At 41.2% G+C, this 24,123-nt stretch overlaps 1 protein-coding gene across 2 annotated transcripts in view; it reads left to right on the top strand.

Moving 5' to 3' along the window:
• The first annotated feature begins 827 nt into the window (after positions 1-827).
• Positions 828-24,123, top strand: part of AMPH (amphiphysin) — a 228,107-nt gene continuing 204,811 nt past the window's right edge. The window contains exon 1 of one of the 2 annotated variants that reach the window (XM_087713101.1): positions 828-1,022. In XM_087713101.1, coding sequence (XP_087569227.1) covers positions 954-1,022 — 69 coding nt within the window. In that variant the 5' untranslated portion in view covers positions 828-953. The remainder of the gene's footprint in view (positions 1,023-24,123) is intronic. The other variant, XM_087713099.1, reaches the window with a different exon arrangement.

The following is a 24,123-nucleotide window of genomic DNA, read 5'->3' as shown; positions in this document are numbered from 1 at the left end:
AACATATTCACTTTCTGATATGTTGGGTTTCTGTATCAACTTTCTATATGGTTTCAGTAAGAAGCCAACATCAGTTCAAAGTACATGGGGTTTTTTTGTGGGGGGGGGGGTAGGAGGTTTAATGACAAATGGTTATCCAGTATATATCCTTCAGAATCATAGACTTTGGACACATTATCTGAATGATTTGCCTTAACTTGATTTTAAACATGCATGTGTAAATACAATTAAGAAGAAGGGAGAAAGAGACACGAGCTGCACTATTTTAGTCCAGGAGTGGGCAACCTGAGTTTCTTCAGCTTTGATGAACTTCAATTCCCAGCATCCCTCTGGACTGAGCAAATGGACGAGGAGATCCCGATTTCAGTCAACGTAGATTGCTTGTCGCCTCCCCGGTTTAATTATATACAGGTGAAAACTCCTCCAAACTTTTTCCTGCAACTAATTGTCGTGTAATTTTGTAATAAAATGAAGAGAAAGCTCAATTGGTAGTACCCCTGTAGGCAGCAATATGGAAGATAATTCTCTTCTTGCACACTTCCAGGACTTAAAAAGATACGCGTCGGCCTAACCTCAAAATCGTAATCCCATGGAATTCCTTGTGGCCTTACTCAGGTTTTTTTGGGTGGTGGTGGTGGTGGTGGTAAAAGAACTAACAAGATGCGGTAGGTGTTACCACATTGCTCCAAGCTAATTTTTAAGTAGTATGCTTAAAACCGTAGTCTTCCAACTTGATCCTCCCAGTCTGTCGGATTGTGTCATGCGTGATCTTCTCAAGCTCTCTCTTTAAGTAACCCCCCTTCTTCCCTATGGCCCTCCCCTTTCTCTTTCTCTCGCTCTCTCTTTCTCTCGCTCGCTTGCTATCTCTCTCTCTCGACTCGGCCTCGTTTCTCTCCTTCTTACAGTTGTGTTCTTGAATTGCCTCCGCATCAGGATTCTTTGAACCAGCCATCATGGCTGACATGAAAACGGGCATCTTTGCGAAAAATGTCCAAAAGAGGCTGAACAGGGCACAGGAAAAGGTAAGCGAAGACGCAGCAATTGCTAGACAAAAAGCTGAGTCTGTGTGCTTTGGGATTTCACGGCTTTGGGGAGGAAGCGTAGAGGTGCGAGGGGAAGGGGGGAACCTTGCAACAGATCCTTCAATAAACTCGTGGGACAGAGATCAGAACCCCTCGGATCCATCTGAAAAGAGCTGCACAACCAAGCTGAGGCAGAAGACGTGCAGCGCTGCCACGGCGTTGCAAATGCAAACGCTAAGCGCTTCAATCGCGATTTCGGGCAAGGCAGCGTCTGCGGGTATCGGCGTGGATCAACGTCTGGCTTTCTATAGCTGCGCTGCCGCCTAGCCCGATCCGTTTTCTCTAGACTGGTTTGCACAAAGGGCATTATCTGTATGACTTGGAGCTCTTACAAGATGGGGTGGAAGGCCGGTAGGGCGAGTGACAAACAAGTGTCTGAATTAATCAGAAGGGCACGGGCATTTTAAGTGCTGTATCGAATCCTTCCCTGCGGGAAACCGAAAGGAGATATTCAAGGCTGTCTGACCTGTGTTGCCCCATTTGCCTCAATGCCTTGCAGGGCAGTAAATGGTGGCGTTGTTTGTCTTTCCGCATTTTTTTTTTAAATAATATCAGGGGAATCGCCGTGCACCATCAAAACCGCACTCCCTGCTCGCGTTTCTCACTTTGGAAAAATGGTTGAATTCCGGCTCAGTGGACTGGGGAGCTGCGGCACAGAATCTTGGTAAAGAGATGGTGGACTGCGGAAAGATGCCTCCCTCCCCAAGGAACTTTTGGTTAATACCAAGTCTATAATTACCATGATGTTTTCTTCCTCCCTCTTCGGTTGGCAAGCTGCCCTCATCAATGGTGTTATATAATATCTCTTGGCCCAATGAATAATTACCATCTTCATGAAGCCCTTTTAATCAGAGGAAAGATATAGGGCAGAGTTAGATTCAGGCTGCCTTCTACCTTCTCTTCTATCATTAACCCAATAATTATGTATTATTTCCTAGCACAGAAAATCAAACAGTTGCAGGCGATGTGCTGTTTTGCCTGGGCCAAAGGTTTTGCTTTTGGGATTAGCTTGCTCAGAGTCAAAAACTGTTGCCAAGAGATAGTGGCTCCAGATTTTTGCAGCTTCTTGGCTAATGAAAGAACCTGCATAATCTGTGAGCTATTTGTGTGCTCCATACAAAACACTAGAGTTTTGATCCTTTTCATTGAATAATAAGGCCCCTACAGATGTGTGACTTCACTACTTTCTGGAGATAGTCTTGCTAAAACCATCTAATTTCTGTATTTGGGAAAGACATTGGGTCCCTCAGTCTTATACTTCCCACTTTCCTTTTCCCGCATTCTGGTGCTTTGTTAATACTGCAGCTGCTATCAAAGGATCATAGGTCTCTTGGTAACCTGCAGCTTGGAAGGAAAATTAGAACCATAGTTCTCTCTGCATAAAGATTTGGTTTTCTCTAAGCCCCATCTTTATGTGCCCATTTCACTAGATTATAAGAGGATTGTGTTTCTTTTAATAACTGCCCAGGCTTAGTGTAAAGTTATTTGATCTCCTGTCTGCATTCATCTGAAGAGTAAAGCAACTTTAATCAGAGTGGCCGTCTCCAAATGGCTTCTGTCAATGGCCACCAAACACCCCCTATTCCAGTGTTTTATCAGAAACTCTTGCCACATTTTTATTTAAGATTCAGAGTTCCAGCTGTTTAAAATATGTTAAAAGGAAACAAAGTCCATATTGCTCAGATTCCTGATGATTTGCAGCTGAATCTGGAGGTCAATTCTAATTCTCAGGAAGGGAGGCCCAATAGAGACAAATAAGAGATGATACAAATAGGGTAGAAGATTCTGGTAGCAACATAAGATGGAAGAATGTGTGAGTTTTGGGCTTAAATTCAGGGAAATCAACTTTTCATGTCTTGCCATATTTAAAAGCAGTGCTTTTTCCCTTAGTAAGACAGGATAGTTTCCTGAGGTCTGAATTAAATTGCTCAGATATATGGCGACTGAATAACTGCATAGTTATTGGAATACATTTTGAAATCTGTCAAATATCAATATTTTAAAAAATGATGCTTGTTTAAAAGCTATCAAACCCCACAAAATGAGAGTGTTAAAACCCTCACCTTGCCTCACAATTGTCTCTAAGACTGTTAAGATTAATCTTCAAATAGGTTGTTTGAATTCTAATGTGTGGGCTCCACAATGTAATTCTTTTTAACTCCAAACTATTAAATATTAATATATAGTTAATGTTGATTATTTCATATTGGATCGGCAATTTGGTTTAGGTAAATATTAGGTAAATATGCTTCATAAACAAGGAAAATCAAGCCACCATCCACATATTAGATTGGTCATGTGAACGCTTGGTTACTTTAATCACTTAGGCCTCGACATTCAATTACTGACATCTTTAGAGAAGGCTGGAGGGCTACTACCAGTAAATAAATGAACAAATATAAACATTCCTGCATTCAATTCAAATGATAGTTGATTGGATCCAAGATCTATGGAAATCAATGGGAAATTAGTGTGACATTGTTTTCACTGATCTATTAATAGCAAACTTAAATCATATTTGCAGGTTTCATAGATCAGGCTAAGCTAATCATGATTTGTTGACTGAACTGTAACAACCTAGTTCCCACATAATGCTAATTGTGACATTCTAGATTTAAAACCAAACAAACCACATTATGGCTGTGTGTACAGGTAGGCATGTGTGCATATATTGTTATGAGTAAGATATCCAGAAATTATGTAGAGCTTGTTGATAGAGCTTGTTTAAGATTTGTTTTGTAACTTGTTTTTTAGTTGAGTGATTGAATTTCCAACTTGTTTATTCATTTTCTATTTGGTTTTTTTTTTTTTTGCTATATTGTGAGTTGCCCAGAGTCCTTTGAGAATCTGGCAAAGCCTAAATTGGAAAAAAAGAAATGAATGGCTTAATATGGGGTAGAATGGGATAGGATAGGATGGAACAGGACTTTGGAGGACCAACCCCCTGTTCAAGCAGGAGAACCTATACTGTTTCAGACAAGTGTCTGTCTAGTTTCATCTTAAAAACCTCCAGTGATGTAGTATCCATGAATGAATTAGATAGGGTTATTTTGAGAAAGAGGAATCAAGAGAAGAAATTATTGCAATCATCAAAGATCTGTAAAATTATTATGTAGAAAGTGGAATAGATTGTTTTCCATTTCACCAAAAACCAGGTGATCATTGTTTGAAACCAGATTTTGGTTAAACATTTAGCTCATTCCTAATAGAAAACATGATTTGAGATAGAAAGAGCCTGAGAAGATGATGAGGTCTTCTTGAGATGTTTAAGCATTCAATTTAATGAGCTGCTGAAGCTGCACCCAGTGCCCAGATACTACATTGGCTGAGAGTTAAGCCAGATAAACGATCAGGTCCAAATCAATGATGTATTTATATTTATACAGTAGAGTTTAATGTTTTAAGGTGATTTACAGCATAAAAAAAACAATCAGATCCAAACAAAGTATTAACATTCTCTTCTTATTTAAAAGAAGAAAATTTAGACCAGTAAACTCTTTAAAGAGGATAAAGCCAGAGAACTAGAAAATCAGATCAAATGGAGACAGATTCCCCCTGCCTCCCCTTTAGCTGGAAATTATTCTTTTACAAAAGCATGTGAAGAGATTGGAAAACATTATTTTTACCAGCACTTTTCTTTACAACATTAAAAGGCCATCCATCCCTTTATACCATGAATCCAGACTTTCCTTTCAAAAGCATCAAATGCCAAGTCTAGAAGACCCTGCCAACACTCCTTTACACTACTTGTAAACAGCCATAAGGTGTTCATTCTGCCTGTTTTTAATATTCATTCGTGAGTGGCATAAATCATATAGCCTGAATTGATACCGTGCGCATCATCAACATGAGAGTTAGGGTATGCAGACGTACAAACAATCTTAGAAAAAGATTTTTTTCAAAAAGAAAAATTCGGTCATGATATATTGATAACAGGCCTGCTTTCTAAAACAACTGGTTGGGAAAAGGAATGGAATAGAATATCCTTGAATAGGGTGGGATTGCTTCACCAGACAACAATAAGAGCATTCCCATGCTGCAACCTTGAATGGTTATATAGTTTTATAATATATATTATAGTTTACTGTCATTATTTCCAGTTGTTTCATCTGGCAGGTAAGAAGGGAACAATGGTATTTATATACAACCTTACCTTTTATTTGTGTGTCTGTGCCTTTGAGGCAGGGTGCTTTACTGACAACTGCATGGAATAGTGCCTGCTGTTTTTTTGACAGGATTTCAGAAGTGGTTGCCGTTGCCATCACCTTCTTAGGGCTCAGAAACAATGACTGGCCCAAGGTAACCCAGCTGTTATATTTAAGATGGGTCTAGAACTCATAGTCTTCTAGCTTTTAGCCTGATGCCTTAATTAGAACCCAAACGAATTTAATTCATTATTTGCATTTTTACACAAAAGGAAAAATAGTCCAATCAAAGGACAGATTAAGAATACAAATCAAGTTAGGCAAGAAAAGATAACATCTATACTTCAGATGAGTTTAAATTTTTATGACCAGATGGATTACATCTCAGGGTTCTAAAGGAGCTGGCAATGTGATCTCAGAACCATTGAACCATATTTTTCAAAGATCATGGAGTACTGGGAACATACTAGAGGACTGGAAAACATTGATGTGGTTCAGATCTTCAAAAGGGGGGAAATGGGACAGGAAATTATAGACTAATCAGCTTGACATCAATTCCTGTGAAGATCCCGAAAAAGATAATCAACCAATGAATATGTGAATACCTAGAAACAAGCTGAACTAACTTACATGCTTTTTGTCAAAAGCTGATCATAGCAGACAAACTTTGCTGCATTCTTTAACAAAGTGATACTTTGCTAAAGTGAATACTATGAATATTATTTACTTAGACATCAGTTAGTCAATTGAAAAAAATAGACCACAATCTACTTCTTAATAAGATATAAAAATGTGGGATAGATGGCTGACCATACTCATCATCTAGTTCTCAATGGAACTACATATAAATGAAGGTTAAGTATGTGATGTGGTACCTCAAACTTCTGTCTTAGCCCCAGTACTCCAATATCTCCACCAATGATTTAGATGAGAGGCTAGAAGGGGTGATCATCAATTTTGCAGACAACATCAAGTTGTGGGGAATAGCCAACACTTTAGAAGATAGACTGAAGTTACGGTAGTATTTTGACAGACTTGAACACTGGGATCTATCCAACAAAATGCAAATCAATGATGAGAAAACTAAGGACTTACACTTAAGCAATAAAAATTAAATTCACAGATATAGAATAGTTAGCACCTACTGTAACTGACAGTAACTGTGAGAGGGATCTAAGTATCCTAGTAAACAATCACTTTAAGTATGAATCAGCAGCATGCTGCTACTTTGAAAAAAGCCAATGCAGTCCTAGGCTGCATCAACAGAGTGATAGTATCATGATCACATGAAGTATTAGAACAACTTTAATTTGGATTGATAAGACTATACTTGAAGGTTGCATCCCATTTTGATCACCATGATACAAAAAAAAATGTTGAGACTCTTGAAAGAATGCAGAGATGAACAACAAAGATGATTAGTTGACTAGAGACTAAATTGATGAATGATTGTGTGAACTAGTTATGTCAAGTCTAACAAAGGGACTAGGACTTACACAATAGCAGTCTTCCAATATATTTGTGAGGCTGTCACAGAGAAGCCTCTTTGCCATTTCTCCAAAATAGTATAGGATGTCCTCCTGCAGCTGTAGGATGGACTAGAAGACTCCAAAGTCCTTTCCCAGTGGTGTTATTCTGTATTCTATTCTTTAGTGCAAATAAGAGGAGCACAATGCATAGATTTCTCTGCTAATATAGAAGAGGAGGAACTCCATCTAAAATACTCATTGTCCAACTCCCTTAAATATTTTGCTCAGTTCTGGGAAGATTTTAGATAGATAGATAGATAGATAGATAGATAGATAGATAGATAGATAGATAGATAGATAGATAGATAGATAGATAGATAGATAGATAGATAGAAGTTTATTTATATGCCGCCCTTTTCCCTGGGGGGACTCAGGGTGGCTCACAATCCAAGAGGGAGGGGGAGACAAACTTTTTAACATATAAGACAATACATAATTAAAAAAACACAACATTCATACCATTCGGGCGGGTTACAGTCTTAGCCCCAGGCCTGACGGGATAGCCAGATTCTGAGGGCTGCGCGGAAGGTCTGGAGGGTGGTGAGGGTACGAATCTCCACGGGGAGATTGTTCCATAGGGTCGGAGCTACCACCGAGAAGGCTCTCCTCCGCGTAGTTGCCAGTCGGCATTGACCGGCAGATGGAACTCGGAGGAGGCCTAATCGATGAGATCTAATAGGTCGCGTGGAGGTAATTGGCAGTAGGCAGTCTCTCAAGTACCCAGATCCACTACCATGTAGGGCTTTATGGGTGACAAGTAGCACCTTGAAGCGCACCCGGAGATCGACAGGTAGCCAGTGCAGCTCGCGGAGGATAGGTGTTATGTGGGTGAAGCGAGGTGCACCCACAATCGCTCGCGCGGCCGCATTCTGGACTAGCTGAAGTCGCCGAATACTTTTCAAGGGCAGCCCCATGTAGAGCACATTGCAGTACTCCAGCCTAGAGGTCACAAGGGCACGAGTGACTGTTGTGAGAGCCTCCCGGTTCAGGTAGGGGTGTAACTGGTGCACCAGGCGAACTTGGGCAAATGCCCCCCTGGTCACAGCTGACAAATGGTATTCGAAAGACAGCTGTGGGTCCAGGAGGACTCCCAAGTTGCGGACCCTGTCTGAGGGGTATAATGTTTGACCCCCCAGTCTGAGAGGTGGAATACTTGCCGGATTGGTGGGAGGGAAACACAACAGCCACTCGGTCTTATCTGGGTTGAGCACGAGTTTGTTAGCCCTCATCCAGTCCCTAACAGCTTCAAGTCCCTGGTTCATCACATCCACCACTTCATTGAGTTGGCACGGGGCGGACAGATACAACTGAGTATCGTCCGCATACTGGTGGTATTTTATCCCATGCCGCCGAATGATCTCGCCCAGCGGTTTCATGTAGATGTTGAAAAGTAGGGGGGAGAAGACCGAACCCTGCGGCACCCCATATGTTAGGGGCCTAGGGGTCGATCTCTGCCCTCCAACTAACACCGACTGCGACCTGTCCGAGAGGTAAGAGGAGAACCACTGCAAAACAGTGCCTCCCACCCCCACCTCCCGCAGTCGTCGCAGAAGAATACCATGGTCGATGGTATCAAAAGCCGCTGAGAGGTCAAGGAGAACCAGGATGGAGGCGAAGCCTCCGTCCCTGGCTCTCCAGAGGTCATCGGTCAATGCGACCAAAGCGGTTTCTGTGCTGTAGCCAGGCCTGAAGCCGGACTGGAATGGGTCAAGATAGCTAGCTTCCTCCAAGGACCGCTGGAGCTGAAAGGCCACCACCTTCTCAACAACCTTCCCCACAAAGGGGAGGTTGGAGACTGGACGATAATTGTTAAGAACGGCTGGATCCAAGGATGGTTTCTTCAGGAGGGGTCTCACCACCGCCGCTTTAAGTGCGGGGGGAAAGACCCCCCTCCCGAAGGGAGGCGGTAACAACCGCCTGGATCCAGCCCCATGTCACCTCCCTGCTGTTGGCAACCAGCCAGGAGGGGCATGGGTCCAGTACACATGTGGAGGCACTCACAGCTCTCATGGCCTTGTCCACGTCCCCAGGGCAACATCCTGAAACTCAACCCAGGGGTGGTCTACCAGATTATCCCCTTGTGCCTCGGCTGGATCTGCAGAATCGGAGTCCAACTCCGACCGAAACCGAGCAACTTTGTCCGCTAAGAAGATTTAAAGTGTATTTGGATGAATTGATTATATTTTAGCAATAAGAGCATTCCTAAATGGATATGAGTAAAGCAGAGTATACTTTATAGTATAATCTTTATTGTCATTGTACTTAAATGCAACGAAATTGGTTTTAACCTCACTAGTGCAAAAGAAGAGATTGGCCCATTTGAAATAAATTTTGTGAAGAAAAGATACAAATGGTTTTATTCTCATGGTTAGTAAGCCTGATAGGTATGCTATATCCATCTGTTACATATAGATTTGTCCTACCTGTATTAGTCCGGTATTAACCTTGATTATTTAAGGAACTACTGCAACAAATGCTTAATTTCTCAAAACATTCTATATTGCAATTATATATAGGTGTACCTCTGTTACTACTAATGTAATATTAGATATAAAAATATATGTAAATACAACATAGTTCTAATACACTACCTTAAAAGTAAGCTCCTTTTCTTTATTTATGTGCTGCATTTCCATAAAGTATATCCAAAGTTATACACAGCAATCATGATACACAACAGCAATCTTGACCAAATATTAAAGATGGAATCCAAATTAAATTAGATGCACTTATTTCTAGTTTAGATCTATGGAATTAAATCTAGTTATTACTAAATTATCTCATGGATTTTATATTAAACACCTAAATACCAAAAACTGATAGACACCATTCCTTTCCCATCTTGTAGCTTTATTACTTTAGAAAGATTTCTGCAACCTACTGTCCACCATATGTATTTAAAAAAAATGCAAATGTTGTTAAGCTATCACTGCTAGTTATATAATCTATCAGTAATAGATTATAAGACTATATATATATATATATATATATATATATATATATATATATATATATATATATATATATATATATATATATATATATATATATATATATATATATATATATATGAAGATTATTATATATATAAAAATGAGAAAATCATTTTTGCAAAATGAGAAAATCTAATTATCCTCTGAATAACCTGTAAATCTCTCCAAATAAATTCAAAGCTCCTGGAAATATTTGATACAATATTTCAAAACAATTTGAAAATCTGAGTCAAATCTTCTTTGAATCAAATAATTCATTCAGAATTGTATATACGTTTATCAGACAGTTAATGTGAGATATTAAGCATTGTTAATGAGAGATTCATACTTGCAACCTAAGTTACAAAGCAAAACTAAAAATCGAACAAAGGTAGAAAACATATTTTTATGTAATGTTGTAGGCAGCACAGATGGCTACATCCCAAAATATAAAAAACTGAAAAATAGCTGTGCATTTTTTAAAACAAAGACAGTATCATGACACTTTAATATATTTGTTCTGACACAAATTACATCACATATCACATTTTATGGTTCTCAAAGATTGGAAATATAACAGTAGTAGAGTTATGTATTCGATGGTCACTGGGAATATTCAGTGTTAGGGCTCTATGTTATAAATGGTGAGCTCATAAAATATCATACTGTAACTTATTTGCAAATAATAATCTGAGGTCCCTAGGAAGAACTTGATAGGTAGATAGCAATGCCAAATCCAATCTTGGAAAAGACTCGCTTGGTGGATAAACATGCCAGTCCAGTCTAAACATATACTGACCCCAGAATTCCTCCTTCCCTTGCTCAGCTGCTATCGCCGGGGTGCTGCCAGGACAAGCGAGGTCTTGGGAGGGACCTTCTCTCCCCCTCCAGAGAGCCTATGCTGGGAGAGAGGAGGTGGGCTGGTTTGAATGTGGGCGAGCGGGTGGTTTAGTGGCCAGTGCCTCCTTCACTCGTTCGGGCAGGCATAGAAAGAAAAGAGGTGTCCGATAGCCAAGGGCGAAGATGCTCCCCCTTGCCCTTGGTGGCAGGGGTACTTTAGTGCATGCCTCCTTTCTCCTACCCGAATGAGTGAAGGAGACACTGGCCGCTAAACTGCCCGCTCGCCCACATTCAAACCAGCCGGCCTCCTCTCTGCTGGCATGGGCTCTCTGGAGGGGGAAGGAAGTCCCTCCCAAGACCCACTTCTTTCCTTCCCTCTTGCAACATCAATCCATAAGGGGAGGGCACAGACCGTTCAGCGGTGACAGGGAAATGGAGGCTTATTTGCTAGCCTCCCAGCTGGCAAAACACATTTTCATAGCGGCAGCTGAAGCACAATCCTGGGCAGTCGGTTCCAGCTTTCTCTTCCCCAAGCAATCCGTAGGGGGGAGCACAGACCATTTGGTGGCAACTGGGAAATGGATGCCTTTTTGCCAGTTGACAAAACAGAAATTTTCACAGCAGCAGCTGAACCACAATCCCAGACAGTCAGTTCCGGCTCTCCCTTCCCAAGCATGTCCCATTGCTGCTGGTTCTGCTTTTGGTGAATCCAGCATGGTGGCTATGGCAAGAAGCGGCTGTCAGCGATGGCAAGAGCCCCGCCGTCATGGCGGATTAATCAAAAGCAGTGTCAGCAAAGGAAGTGGGTGGTGGGGCAAGCATGGTGCAGACTGTTGAGGACTCAGAAAGTCCTCGACTTATGACCTGGCGGCTAGGAACAAGCCAGGCGGCGCCCTGATTGGCTGAGGTGCGACATCGCTTATTGCTAGCCACTGGGGGCATGCTAATTGGCTATCCCTGCTTGACAGCTCCGTTTAAATAGCTGTCAAGTAGGGAGAATGCTGAATCGCCTGTAAATAGTTGCTTTTGAATAAAAAGCTGCTTGACAGTCCTGGCTTCCGTCTTATCTTCCGTTGATCCTCAAAACTGGCAACGAGGATGGGATACTGATGATTCCAATAATCAGCGCCTAGGACAAACGAGAGGGCAATCAGCCGCGAAGCCACTCAAACTGCGGAGATCCGCCGGCTCTTTAATACGAACAATTTTTTCCCCTCATCGCACGTCGCTACCTGAGAGATGGCAGCGCTTCCACCATTCGCCCCTTTTGGAACCTCCGGCGAGTCGTGGGCCGGGTTCCTCAAGTGCTTTGAGTGCTACCTCATAGCCTCAAAGAATCATAACCTGCCACCGGAGGAAAAGTGCAGCTTCTTCCTCAGCTGCTGCAGCCTGGCTATGTTCGCCTCAGCGAGGGCCCTGGCCTCTCCTCAGCTGGTTTATCAACTCAGCTGGGAGACACTGATGGCGAAGCTCAAAAATCATTACGCACCTAACCCATTGCGAATCGCCCGCCGCTACACGTTCCGCCAATGCGTGCAGAAACCAGCGGAATGCATCAGCCAATTTCTGCAATCCTTATCCATAGCGGCGATTCAATGTGACTTTGGGGACTTGGAGGACAACCTCGTAGAGCAATTTGTCTGCGGGGTCAAAGACATCCATCTTCGGTGCCATCTCCTGGCTCACCTGGAGATCACCTTGCAGCAGGCCATGGACGAAGCCAGAGCAGCCGAGCTCTCGGAGCAGTCCACGGCCGACATGCAGCATCTGCAGCCTCTCCCCCCTTCTCTACCTCCCCCGCTTCCTCCTCTACCTCCTCATTGCCCGCCTCCGGCTGCTCAGGCTTGCTCATCGACGAGCTGGTGCCACTAGTGGAGCCGGACTATGAACAAGTGGCTCAGCTCCATGCCCAACCTCGGCGGCCTCCCTCTCAGCCAGCCATTCCAACCTCATCTGCGTGTGTAGGCTGTGGCGGCAGACACACCCATTCAGCATGCCCCTTCAAGGGCACCATCTGCCATCGTTGCGGCAAGAAAGGCCACATCGCCCAGGTCTGCTGTGCCTCGCTGCCTGCGCCTTCCTTCCTTCAGCAGCCTGCCACTTCTCAACCACAACCACACTGCCAGCCTCTTGCTGGCCGATGTCCCCGTTTCAACCTCAAGCCGATCTGGCCCCATTCCCCAGTTACAATGATTGTACATTACCAGTCGCCGCCTCCCGGCTCGGTGACTCCTCCCAAGTTGTCGTGCCCCCACAGCCCGGCCTACCTGCTGAGTTGCGCCCGCCTTCTGGGCCATCCCAAGATGGCGTCCCTCGGAGCTCCACTCCCTTCGGGGAGGAGCTACAATGAGCAGGTCTCACCCCTCCGACGACTCCTGTAGAGGCGTTCTGGGCGGGTCCGGCACCGCCCCGCCTATCTTGCTGACTACGCATGCTTCAATGCTGAGCATGCACTCTCGCTCGGGGGGAAGGGGTGTTGAGGACTCAAAAAGTCCTCAACTTACGACCTGGTGGCTAGCAACAAGCCAGGCGGTGCCCTGATTGGCTGGGGTGCAGCGTCGCTTGTTGCTAGCCGCTAGGGGTACGCTCATTGGCTATTTCTGCTTGACAGCTCCGTTTAAATAGCTGTCAAGCAGGGAGAGTGCTGAATTGCCTGTAAATAGTTGCTTTTGAATAAACCTCTTGTTTGACAGTCCTGGCTTCCGTCTCGTCCTTCCGTCGATCCTCAAAACAGACAAGCGGGGCGAGCGAGCAGCAACTGGGCGGGTGGAGGAAGAGAGCAGAGGGGGCTGGCCAGGGGAGGGACCATTCCAGTATGGGACCTCCAGAGACCCCAGTATGCAAACAGATGCCAGATTTCCAACACCGGTACGCATGGACTGGACCGGACCAGCTGAAACCCACCTCTGAATACTGACTCTGTGGTAATAATAGATAGTAGACAATAGGTAATAGATAAGAGATAATAGAGTAGAAGACAGAATTGGGCAAGATCACAAAGTACCAAGACCTTAGCATCAAAATTGAAAGCATAAAACATGAACTAACTGTGATCCAAGTAGTTATAGGAACAATAGGTACTATATTGGCACCTACAGTTATATCTTACACTGTGTTTAAAATCTTTGACAGCATTTAGATAATTACTAGATAATTCCCACTGCCTTTTACCACCTGAAAACATAATGCGCGGAGGACAAAAATGTAACTCGCAGAAGCGGTGATTGGTAGCGATGTGCTGTGGCAATCCCCGCAGCCTTGAACAGGTCTGAAGTGGAGCATTCGGAAGCTGAAAACATGAAGCATAGAGGCCAAAAACGCAATGTGCGGAGGCCAAAAATGGCTGAAGGTTGGGAGCCTGTGGGTGGGTGGGGCTACATTTGGTATATAAGACACACCCAATTTTCCCCCTTTTTGGGGGGGAAGTATGTCTTATGCTCAAAAAAATATGGTAATTCACTTATCTTCTATTATGTATGTGATATACATACTTTAAAAGCAATTGGGTTTTAAAGCCAGCTAGATATTCTGTAAATATTTTAAGACCTCACATTACTTTCAAATTTTGATTTTTCAATATGGACTGCACAGCTTGAAAAATACTATTAAATTTACCTATTAATTTAGATATTGATATCCTGTCTTTAATCAGCAAAACCAGGTCCTTGTATAACATGTTGGATAACAAAAGGAGAGAGAGAAACTTAAATTTGTATTTATATACATAGATCCAGCTGTGCAGTTTAGTAAGCAGTTGGCTCCTACTAATCCAGCAGTTTGTATCTGGGTAGTAACACATCCACATTAAAATAAAACCATGAAGTAGTTAAAGCTGAATGCAAAATGTTTGCTTGCATGAAACCATTTAGACTTCGGTCTTATATGTGGGCCTTCTGTAGTTTATGGCCTCAATCATGATAACTTAGATGTTGTTATCCTGAACATTTGGAGAACATAAAGTTAGAGAAAGATAGTATGACTTACATAGATTAATAGGAAGTGCCATAAATGGATTGTTGTAGAATTGTAGAGAAAGGAAATTAATCTTAAGAATATTTAGTTGGTTGGAGAATAACATAGCAAACTACTCCAGAGTTCTTCCAAGAAAACAAAATGTATATTCATAACCAGGATAATGTCAACATACCACGGAAAAATTGACATTTTATTTTGGAAAATATCCTAGAAGTTAATAAGAAAGGGTTGAAAGCAAGTATTATAAATTCAATGTTTGTGATAAGGTATTATTGAATGAAAGGATATGCAGAGTTGATATGGCCAGAAATAGAAGGAAATGTTGATGCTAAAAAGATACCTATGCCACTGGTATAGAATATGGAAATCATAAAACATGATTAATGTCAGAACAAAATGTTAGAAGAAATGTTAAGATTAAATATTGATATTCATGGAATCAACAATCAGAAATGGAATTGGTTATTTCATATCACAGGAACACCAGATCTTCCACCAAGGACAAAAAAAAATTCATACAAGAAATGGAATAGCCATTTTTGTTTTTAAAAAAGGAGTCAGTGGGTGCTTTCTACAATGTAGAAAGTGACAAAGATTACAATACAGTTTCATGACAAGCCAAACAATATTAAAGTGATTCAGGTCGAACTGCAGACAGAAAGAAAGTAGAATAATTCTGGAGCAACTTGCAATACATTATTAACACACATAAAAAAAAAAAAGTAATTAAAGAAATACTATAATAAAAGAGCATGGTGTCCAGAATAATGCCAAAATTTGAACATAAAAAGAGAAAACAATCTAAATGAGTTCTGTTAGTAAAAATTAAAGCATGTAAATTGACTTTCCCTCAACAATCCAAATACCATGCAATACATAGACATTATTGGATGGACAATACAAAAAAAGATCATGTACATAATATCTTAACATAAGGATGGAGAAATTATTAAGTAAAAGCAATATTTGATACCATTTATGGATTATATTTTGAAGATCAAAATATAACTTAAAAGTAATTAATAAAATCATTGTATCAACAATATATATCTTCAAGAGTTTCTATATGGTTTATTTAATAAAATAAAGAATAGATTTAGTCAAGCACGAAAGATTTATCTAAGAAAATTATAGAAGTCAAGTGAAATTCATGGAAAGAATGGATATAGTAAAAGCAAAGATCTACCAGAGAGAGAAAATACAAAAAAGAAATGATGCAAGGGTATAGAACAGTAGTGTCAAACTCAAGGCCCAGGGGCCGGATCCAGCCCACAGGGTGCTTAGATCTGGTCCACACGACCATCCTGGAAACAGCAAAGGATCAGCCCACCGTGCCTTTGCCAGTGAAAACAGAGCTCGGGAGGGCCATGTGTGGCCCGTCCAAGCTCCGTTTTCATTGGCAGAGGGTTGCAGGAGTCTGTCGCAGCTGAAAATGGAGCTCACAAGGGAGCTCCATTTTCAGCTGCGACAGACATCTGCAAGATCTTTGCAGACAGTCCTCCCAAGCTCCATTTTTTGCTGGGAGAGGATTAAACCCGTTGCAGCCAAAAATGGAGCTCAGGAACCCCTTTTCACTGGTAGAGTGCTCGGGCCACCACAGGCACCCCCAACATGAGTGACATTGAGCTGGCCCTGCCCACCCTGGCTATTCCCATCCCCATCCCCCAAGGTCAAACACAATTCTGATGCAGCCCTCAATGAAATCAAGTTTGACACCTCTAATTTATATTAAATTAAAGCCTGATATTCTGAAAAATAAATTTTAATGAGCCATAGAAAATATTCCTAGAAGGAAAACTTCAATAGCTAATAGAATTGATTTTAAAATATTACAAGATAATGCATTTAAAGTGGCATTTTATAAAAGGAAGTACAGTTGACTGATGGACTTATTTTTATAATATAACTAAATGGCCAAAAGTGATAAAGAAGAAATATCTTATTCAAAGAAGAAGAGATTGCAGTAACTCAACCAAATGCAAATAGTAGAGTAATTCTCAGACTTGGCAATTTTAAGACAGGTGAATTTCAGTGCTGAGATTCCCAGCATGACATCTATGTATCCTAAAATTGCTAAGTTTGAGAAACATTGAGATAGAAATAGTGGAAGTATGAACAGACTTTATATTCCTAGAAACATAAATTTATAGGGATGATGACATTAAAAAGTACTTTGCTATATGAGAGACAAGCTATATATATATGTGATATGTTAACCAAACCTGTTTCTATAGAAAAATATAAAGAATATGTCACAGCTTTTGGATTATCAGTTGTAAAGCTTTAGATGGGAGGAGTGTCAAGGTACTGAGGATTTAATAGCTGCCAGCTGATGTAAAGTTGTAAACTGTAATCAGTAAGCTAATGCAATGAGGCTGATTCATTGCATCTATGGTATAACCCTTTTAAGACACTGATGCGTGGTCCACAGAAGTCTATATATATAGGTGGTCATTAGAGGGAGTTTCTGTCAGCATGTATTCAGTTCTCTCCTTGTGTCTGTAGTGAATGGTAAGGGATTTTATCTCATGGATGTGTTTGCCTGTATATATTGGTAGATTAAACCACTGTTAATTGTCTGAAGACACTGTGTATTGTGTTTAGCACCTGGGTTTATCTCATAATACTAGTCACGCTACCAAAACTCTGACAATTTTGCATTATTTTATATAGAAAGTTTTTGCTTGCAGACAAATAGTATTTCTTCCAGATCTTCTAATGCACCAGTGTTTCTACTTTGCTATACTATTGTTTGTAATCAGTCTCTGTGATCTTCTTTGAGCAGCTAGCCAGGAACCCTTCCATTTCTTTGGCTTCTTTCCAGAGGTGGCACTTTCTGTCTGCTGCTATCTTGCTTGTATGCATTTGTTCTTAATGCTTGATCTTGTGCAGCCAGAATTAGCCCCTCTGTCATCTTCTTTAGCTTTCATTTTCTTGGCCATTGAGAACTAGAAATTTAATACTTTATTATTTTCTCAATGTGGGATTTCCGGTTACAAATTTCACAAAACTTAATTTGGTTAAAAGATTTTTGGACCCACCCCCCCACCCCGACAGCAATTGCTCTAGATAAACAACCCTTCCTAAAATATTTATTTGTGACCTTTGGTTTGCAGAATGACAGTGAGTCACACTGCATTTTTTGCCTATTAGTGTTTTTGCTGATTCCACAAGATGTTCAATAGATTGTATCTCTGCCAACAAAACAATGACAGCTCATTCTACTGCTCTGCACAGTGCAGCAAAATATCCAAGCCATCTTTACTTTTAATAATTGGAAGGACAGTATGGATATTTACTTCCCTCAGTTCTGCTTCCAGTTCCGTAAACAGACACCCACACACAGAAGGCTTAATACATCTGCTCCAAGTTGTTTGCTACAGCTGCCGCATTTAATCTTGCTAATTTCCTTCCCCCTTTCTATACAACACTTGACATGTACTGTCCTTATAGTTTTAAGAAATGAAAACAGAATTTAGTATCATTACATTATGATGCATAGTTACCAGCAATCAATATACGAGGGTATGCAGTACTCCATTTGTGGTCTGGAATAGATTTGTATCTTCAAATCTGTGTAGATTTGAAGGTTGGTCTGACAAGATTCTGTATATTAAGTGTGAACAAATAAAGAACTGGACCTGAATGGACTTTAGCATGACAGTTCCTGCTCCCAGTGTCTCTCAGGGAGTTTGTCTCTCATTTACCTTTGCAGACCCAGTCATCCTTTCTCCTACAGGATTTTAAGAGCACCATTTCCTTCTGCTGGTACAGCAGGAGGTCTGATCTCATCACTTCCAAGAGGACTTCATCCAAGCAAAATCTCAGCAGGCAAGATGCAGTAGTTCGATTAGGGCTGTGATGGCAAACTTATGGCAAGCGTGCCACAGGTAGCACATGGAGCCTTCTTTCGGGCATGCGAGCAGTCACCCAGCTCAGCTTCACCGCTCAGTCGCATGCGCGCCTCCTGCCAGATAGCTGATTTTTGGGTCTCTGCCGCGCATGTGGGAGACGTGCCTGGGCAGGGGGTGGTGGGTCACATGCACATGGGCTGTGTGGGTCATGCATATGAGTGTGGAGGGTTCTGCATGCATGTGTGGTGGATGGGGGTCATGTGGACCATACAGGGGGTTGCAGCATGTGCCCCATGCCCTGTTTTTGATTTCAGGGAAGGTGAAAGGATGGAAGGAGGAAGGAATAGAAGTGAAGGGGAAGAGAGAGATGGAAAGAGCAGAAAGACAGAGAAAGTAGTTAGGCAAAAAGAAGGAAGCTGAAAGAATGAAAGGAGGAAGAGAAAAGGAGGAAGGGAGTGAGTGAGGAAAGAAGAGAGGATGGAAGGAGAAAGGAAGGAAGAGAGGGAAAGAGCAGAAGATAGATAAGGTGAAGGTAGATAAGCAAGAGGAATGAAGGAAGGAAGAAGGAAGGATGGAGGGAGGGAGGAAGGAAAAAAGAGGGAGGGAGGAAAGGAGAAAATAATGGAAGAAGAAAGGAAGAGAAGGGGAAGAACAGAAAAATAAAAAAGAAAGGGAGGAAGGAGGGAAGGTGAAAGGATGAAAGGAGGAAGGAAGGGAAGGGGAAGAGAGATCTAAAGAACAAAAAGACAGAAGGTAGATAGGTAAAAGGAAGGACAGAATGAGAAAGAATGGAAAGGGAGGAAGGCTAGAAGGAAGAAAGAGGGAGGGAGGGAAGGATGGAAGGAAGGTGAAAGGAGGGAGGAAGGAAGGAAGGAAGGAAGGAAGGAAGGAAGGGGGACTTCCACTTGTAGGCCTGGGACTGAATGCAGGAGGAGTCTCTCCATAGGATCAGCTGCTCCTCTGATCATGGTCTATGGAAATGTTACTGCCTGCCTGATGCAAATTTAGACAGATGGTGCTTTGGGCTGCCCCTCAAATCCCCCCCTTTACTCCTCCCCCTGTAGAATTCAGCCCCCTGAGTTTTGCCTTTGAGGGGCATCTAAATTAAGGTGACCAGACATCCCGCTTTTGGCAGGACAGTCCTGCTTTTGAACAATTTGTCCTGCATCCCACGGCATTTTTAAAAAGTCCTGATTTTTTAAAAATGTTTAATCAAGAACACCCCCCCCCCCGGTCAATGGTTTCCCTCTTTACCAATGTTAAAATCTGGTCACCTTACAGTAAGAGTAAGTTCAAAAATGACAAATGAACCTATGTATTATCCAAACAAGTTCAAAAAAGCTTTAAAATGACCAAGTGTGATAAACAATTAAATGTCAAGTTAAAAAAGAATGTTTCAAATGTAAATGCCAGACATAATGGATCCCATCAACATCTGATTGACTACAGATTCTCCAGCTCTGCAGTCTTTTTAGGCTTAATTTAAAAAATTCTTAATACAGCATGTATTGGATGTAAACTTAAGCTTCCTATCAGCCACTCGTTTTTGCATAATACTTAAATTCTGTATGACTGGCTTATAAGGTAAAATGTATTATTGTTAGCCCATTCCTAATGTCTACATTCTTGCAAAATAAAAAAAGCCATTGAAATTTCCTGTGTGTGTATGTGTGTGTGTGCGTATGCTGGTCTTGTATTCGGGTCTTTTCCCGTGTAAGATTGAGATTGTCTTGGCAATATTTCAGGGAGGTCTCACTCGCTGTCTTCAGACTGGGTTTTGGGCACATACATACATACATACATACATACGAAGTTTTTTTAAAATACATTTTTATTGTTTTTGCATTTAAAATAGTGCAGTGCACCAAAGCCGCTATGGCCATACAATCACAGTATATACACATAATTTAATCACTTAGTTGTCAGTCTACTTAGTACATTATCTATCCTTCTATACCATCACATTAGTTACAATTTGTTTCAGTCTTGTCACCTTGTCTTATAACAATAATAAAATCTGTTCCAAACTTCATAATATTCTGACTCCCCTTTATTTTTTAATTCTAGGGTAAGCCTATCTGCTTCTGCACAGGCCAATTTTTTTCTAATTATGTCTAACTCTGATGGGATACTTTCTTTTCCCCAATACTGCACATAGGTTATTCGCACTGCAGTCAATACATGGATACAGTCAATACATGGATAACATGGATAACATGGATAAGAGCCAAGGTGGCGCAGTGGTTAAATGCAGCACTGCAGGCTACTGCTAGATCAGCAGGTCAGCGGTTCAAATCTCACCGGCTCAGGGTTGACTCAGCCTTCCATCCTTCCGAGGTGGGTAAAATGAGGACCCAGATTGTTGGGGGCAATATGCTGACTCTCTGTAAACCGCTTAGAGAGGCCTGAAAGGCCTATGAAGCGGTATATAAGTCTACTGCTATTGCTATTGCTAACTAAATAAAGCACATCCTTCTTATACCCCTCTGGTATTATGCCTAGGAGGAAAATTTCTGGTTTGAACAGAATTTGATCTCCCACTATTTGTTTCAGCTATAATTGAAAATGTATGAAGTTTTGATAAACTCTCCAAGAACAGTTTTTCTGTCCCTAGTGCCTTAAAATGAAGGCGTGCAATGTGGGAGTTTGGCTAAATTTTTAAACATAATGAGTTTACTGAAACAGAATTCCAGATGATTTCCCACAGTTCCACCAAAAACATTAGTTTTGGTGGTAGAGTTCAGTTCTTTAGGTTTATTCTAGATGACTGTATTTAGCAATCTCTTTCTTCTTAGAGAAGAACAAACGGCCTTCTGCATCTGGTTTCATAAATATTCCAAAAGGGAACAAAATAGTTTCTTTTCTATATTAAATTTCATAAATTGCTTAGAAAAACCATATAGATGTTTGAAATATTTTTTTTTACAATCCTACCCTGCTGTTGGTTTTTGGTTTGTTTGTTTTTGTTATATTCAGAAATGGTTTTATTCTTATACATTCTGATTTTCAGCAATTCAGCAATTCACAGGTCACTATCAATTTAAAAATCTGCTTCTGTGCACTGTTATAACATCATCATTGAGAAAAGAGATCTTTATAGTTACAGGATTGATTAGCAGACAGCTGTGAGTCACTACAGTTTTTCCTTTAAAATGAATGGGAATCCATATATGTTACCTATGGTCATTAATAAGTCATCTGGCTGACTTAATATTTGTTTTAGAAGATCCACTAGAATCAAGTCCGAAATTAATTCAAAGATTAGAAGAATATGGGGAAGTGGCAGGATTCAAAATTAATAAAAGCAAAACAAAAATGATAACTAAGAATATGACAAAAAAGCAAGAAGAGGAATTGGAATTAGTGACTAAAATGCAAATAACTAAGAAAGTTAAATACTTGGGGATTTGGGTGTTGGCAAAGTGTTCTATAATTAAAGACAATAATTATAATAAACTAGTGACACAAATAAAGAAAGATTTAAAACGTTGGAAAAATATGCAGCTATCACTAATGGGATGTATAGCCACAGTTAAAATGAATATTTTACCAAGAATTTTATTTTTCAGAGAGCTTTGAATCGGATCTGCTGGGGAGTTGCCTTGCTCTTCGCAGGCATCCAAAAAACCTCTCCTTGTGGCCTGTCCCTTCAGGATGGTTCCAGTCCACAAAGGACCTCTTGACGATGGCTTGCTAGCTGGGTTTTCACTTAGCTTAGAAGAGCTCGCTATTTCCCCAGCCGTTCTAGCCACAACGCTTCCAGGTTCCTCACAAAACTGTATTTTTTGTTTGTGTCTCAACAAACTATTTCAATTTATTGGCAGATAATGGATCTGACCAATAAGATCAGTAATAGATCTGACCAATAAGACAAGCTGGGAAATAACTTGTTGCCTCTTTTGTTTAAAAAATTTGAAATCCAAGGCACGCTTACTTTTATTTTCTGGTACAGTAATGGCACATGTACTGAGTAGCTGAACCAAAAAATATGTTTCAAGTAAGAAGCATAAAGAGCTAACCTCATACAGCAGATGGCAGTAGTTATTTATTGCTTGAACAATGGGAAAGCATATGGATGAAGGATTTAAAATTTACATTAAATTATAATTTAAAAGAATTTTTAATTAAATAATGTGCCATTCATATTTAAGATCTGATAAATTGTCAAAAATATATAGAAGTATTTCAAATGTATGTTTGAAATGTAAATGTAAAAAGAAACTTTTAAACATCTTCAGTGAACGTGATAAGCCTAACAATACTGCTTACAATCACTCATAACCTAATCACTTGTCTTGACTATTGCAATGTTCTCTACATGGGGCTGCTTTTGAAATGTATCCCAAAGCTTTAATTGGCTCAACATGTGATGGCCCACATAGTTTTGTGCAAGCCTAGATTTCCACATATGTTACCTCTCTTGCAGGAGCTGAATTGGCTGCTGATTTGCTTCTGGAGGCAATTCAAGGTTCTGGTTGTCATCTTCAAAGCCCTATATGGTTGGGACCAGGTTATTTGAACAACCATTTTTCCCAATCAGATCTATTCAACTCACCAGAGTGCGAGACAAGAAATGTTATAGGTTTCCTCTTCTAAGGAGGTCCATCTGATGTCTCCCTCCATGTGGAACATCATCTCAGCAAAGATAAGATTGGCCTCTATTTTGACAGAATTGTTGCATAAAATTAAGAGACTCAGACTTCGGGATCAAGGAAAAGGCGCCAAAGGTTCGGAGAAAGCTAGTCAAGGCAAGCATTTAACATCTGAACGAGGTTCTTAGGAAGAAGCATGTTCTTATACCTTCCTCAAAACAGTTAACACAGAAATATGCTAAAACATTTCTATTGGCAAGGCTCCTTATTGCTAGGCAGAGAAGCATGCAGGAAGCACTAGTTTCATTCTGATTTATGTGGTTTTAGCTCTGCGCTTTGACTCAGAGGTGAGAAAGCTAGTCTGTGGTTTGACATTTTAAACTTCCTGCGTTCAAGCTTCGAGACTAGAATAACATCTTTCACTTTATAGCATACTTTATAGGTACCCCAGGAGATCATCCAACCCAACCCCGTATCATTTCACTCTTATGTCCAAATCTCACTTTATGTCCTGCCTTTCCCCCCCTTCAAGACTCTATTTTTAGCTACAATTGAGTCTTGCCTCTTATTGAGCCTTGTTATGACATTTGGCATTGTATATGGCAAGATTAATATTTCATCAGTACATATTAGTTTCGAGTTTGAGTTTCGAGATTCATTTTATTTATATGCCGCCCTATTCCCAGCGGGACTCAGGGCGGCACACAAACCCAAGGAGGGGAAGGGAAACACAAAAACTACAGAAAAAGTACAGGGCATATAAAAACAACCAACAGCCACACGATTCGAGAGGGGAAGGGAACTCATCGACCCCAGGCCTGCCGACACAGCCAAGTTTTAACGGCTTTTCGGAAGGCCTGGAGAGAGGTGAGGGTCCAAATCTCTGCGGGGAGCTCGTTCCAAAGGGCCGGAGCCACCACAGAGAAGGCCCTCCCCCGGGTCGTGGTCAGATGACATTGGCTAGTAGACGGAACCCGGAGGAGGCCTAATCTGTGTGATCTAATGGGTCTTTGGGAGGTAATTGGCAGCAGGCGGTCTCTCAAGTACTCAGGTCCAATACCATGAAGGGCTTTATAAGTGACGACTAGCACCTTGAAGCGTATCTGGACACCAATCGGTAACCAGTGCAGCTCG

Source organism: Thamnophis sirtalis, unplaced genomic scaffold, assembly GCF_051295495.1.
Source record: "Thamnophis sirtalis isolate CommonGarterSnake01/CBP01778 unplaced genomic scaffold, rThaSir2_p1.2 scaffold_4, whole genome shotgun sequence".
Classification (NCBI taxonomy): domain Eukaryota; kingdom Metazoa; phylum Chordata; class Lepidosauria; order Squamata; family Natricidae; genus Thamnophis; species Thamnophis sirtalis.
Note: the sequence above shows the minus strand (reverse complement) of the source record. Positions and strands in the feature narration are given on the sequence as shown.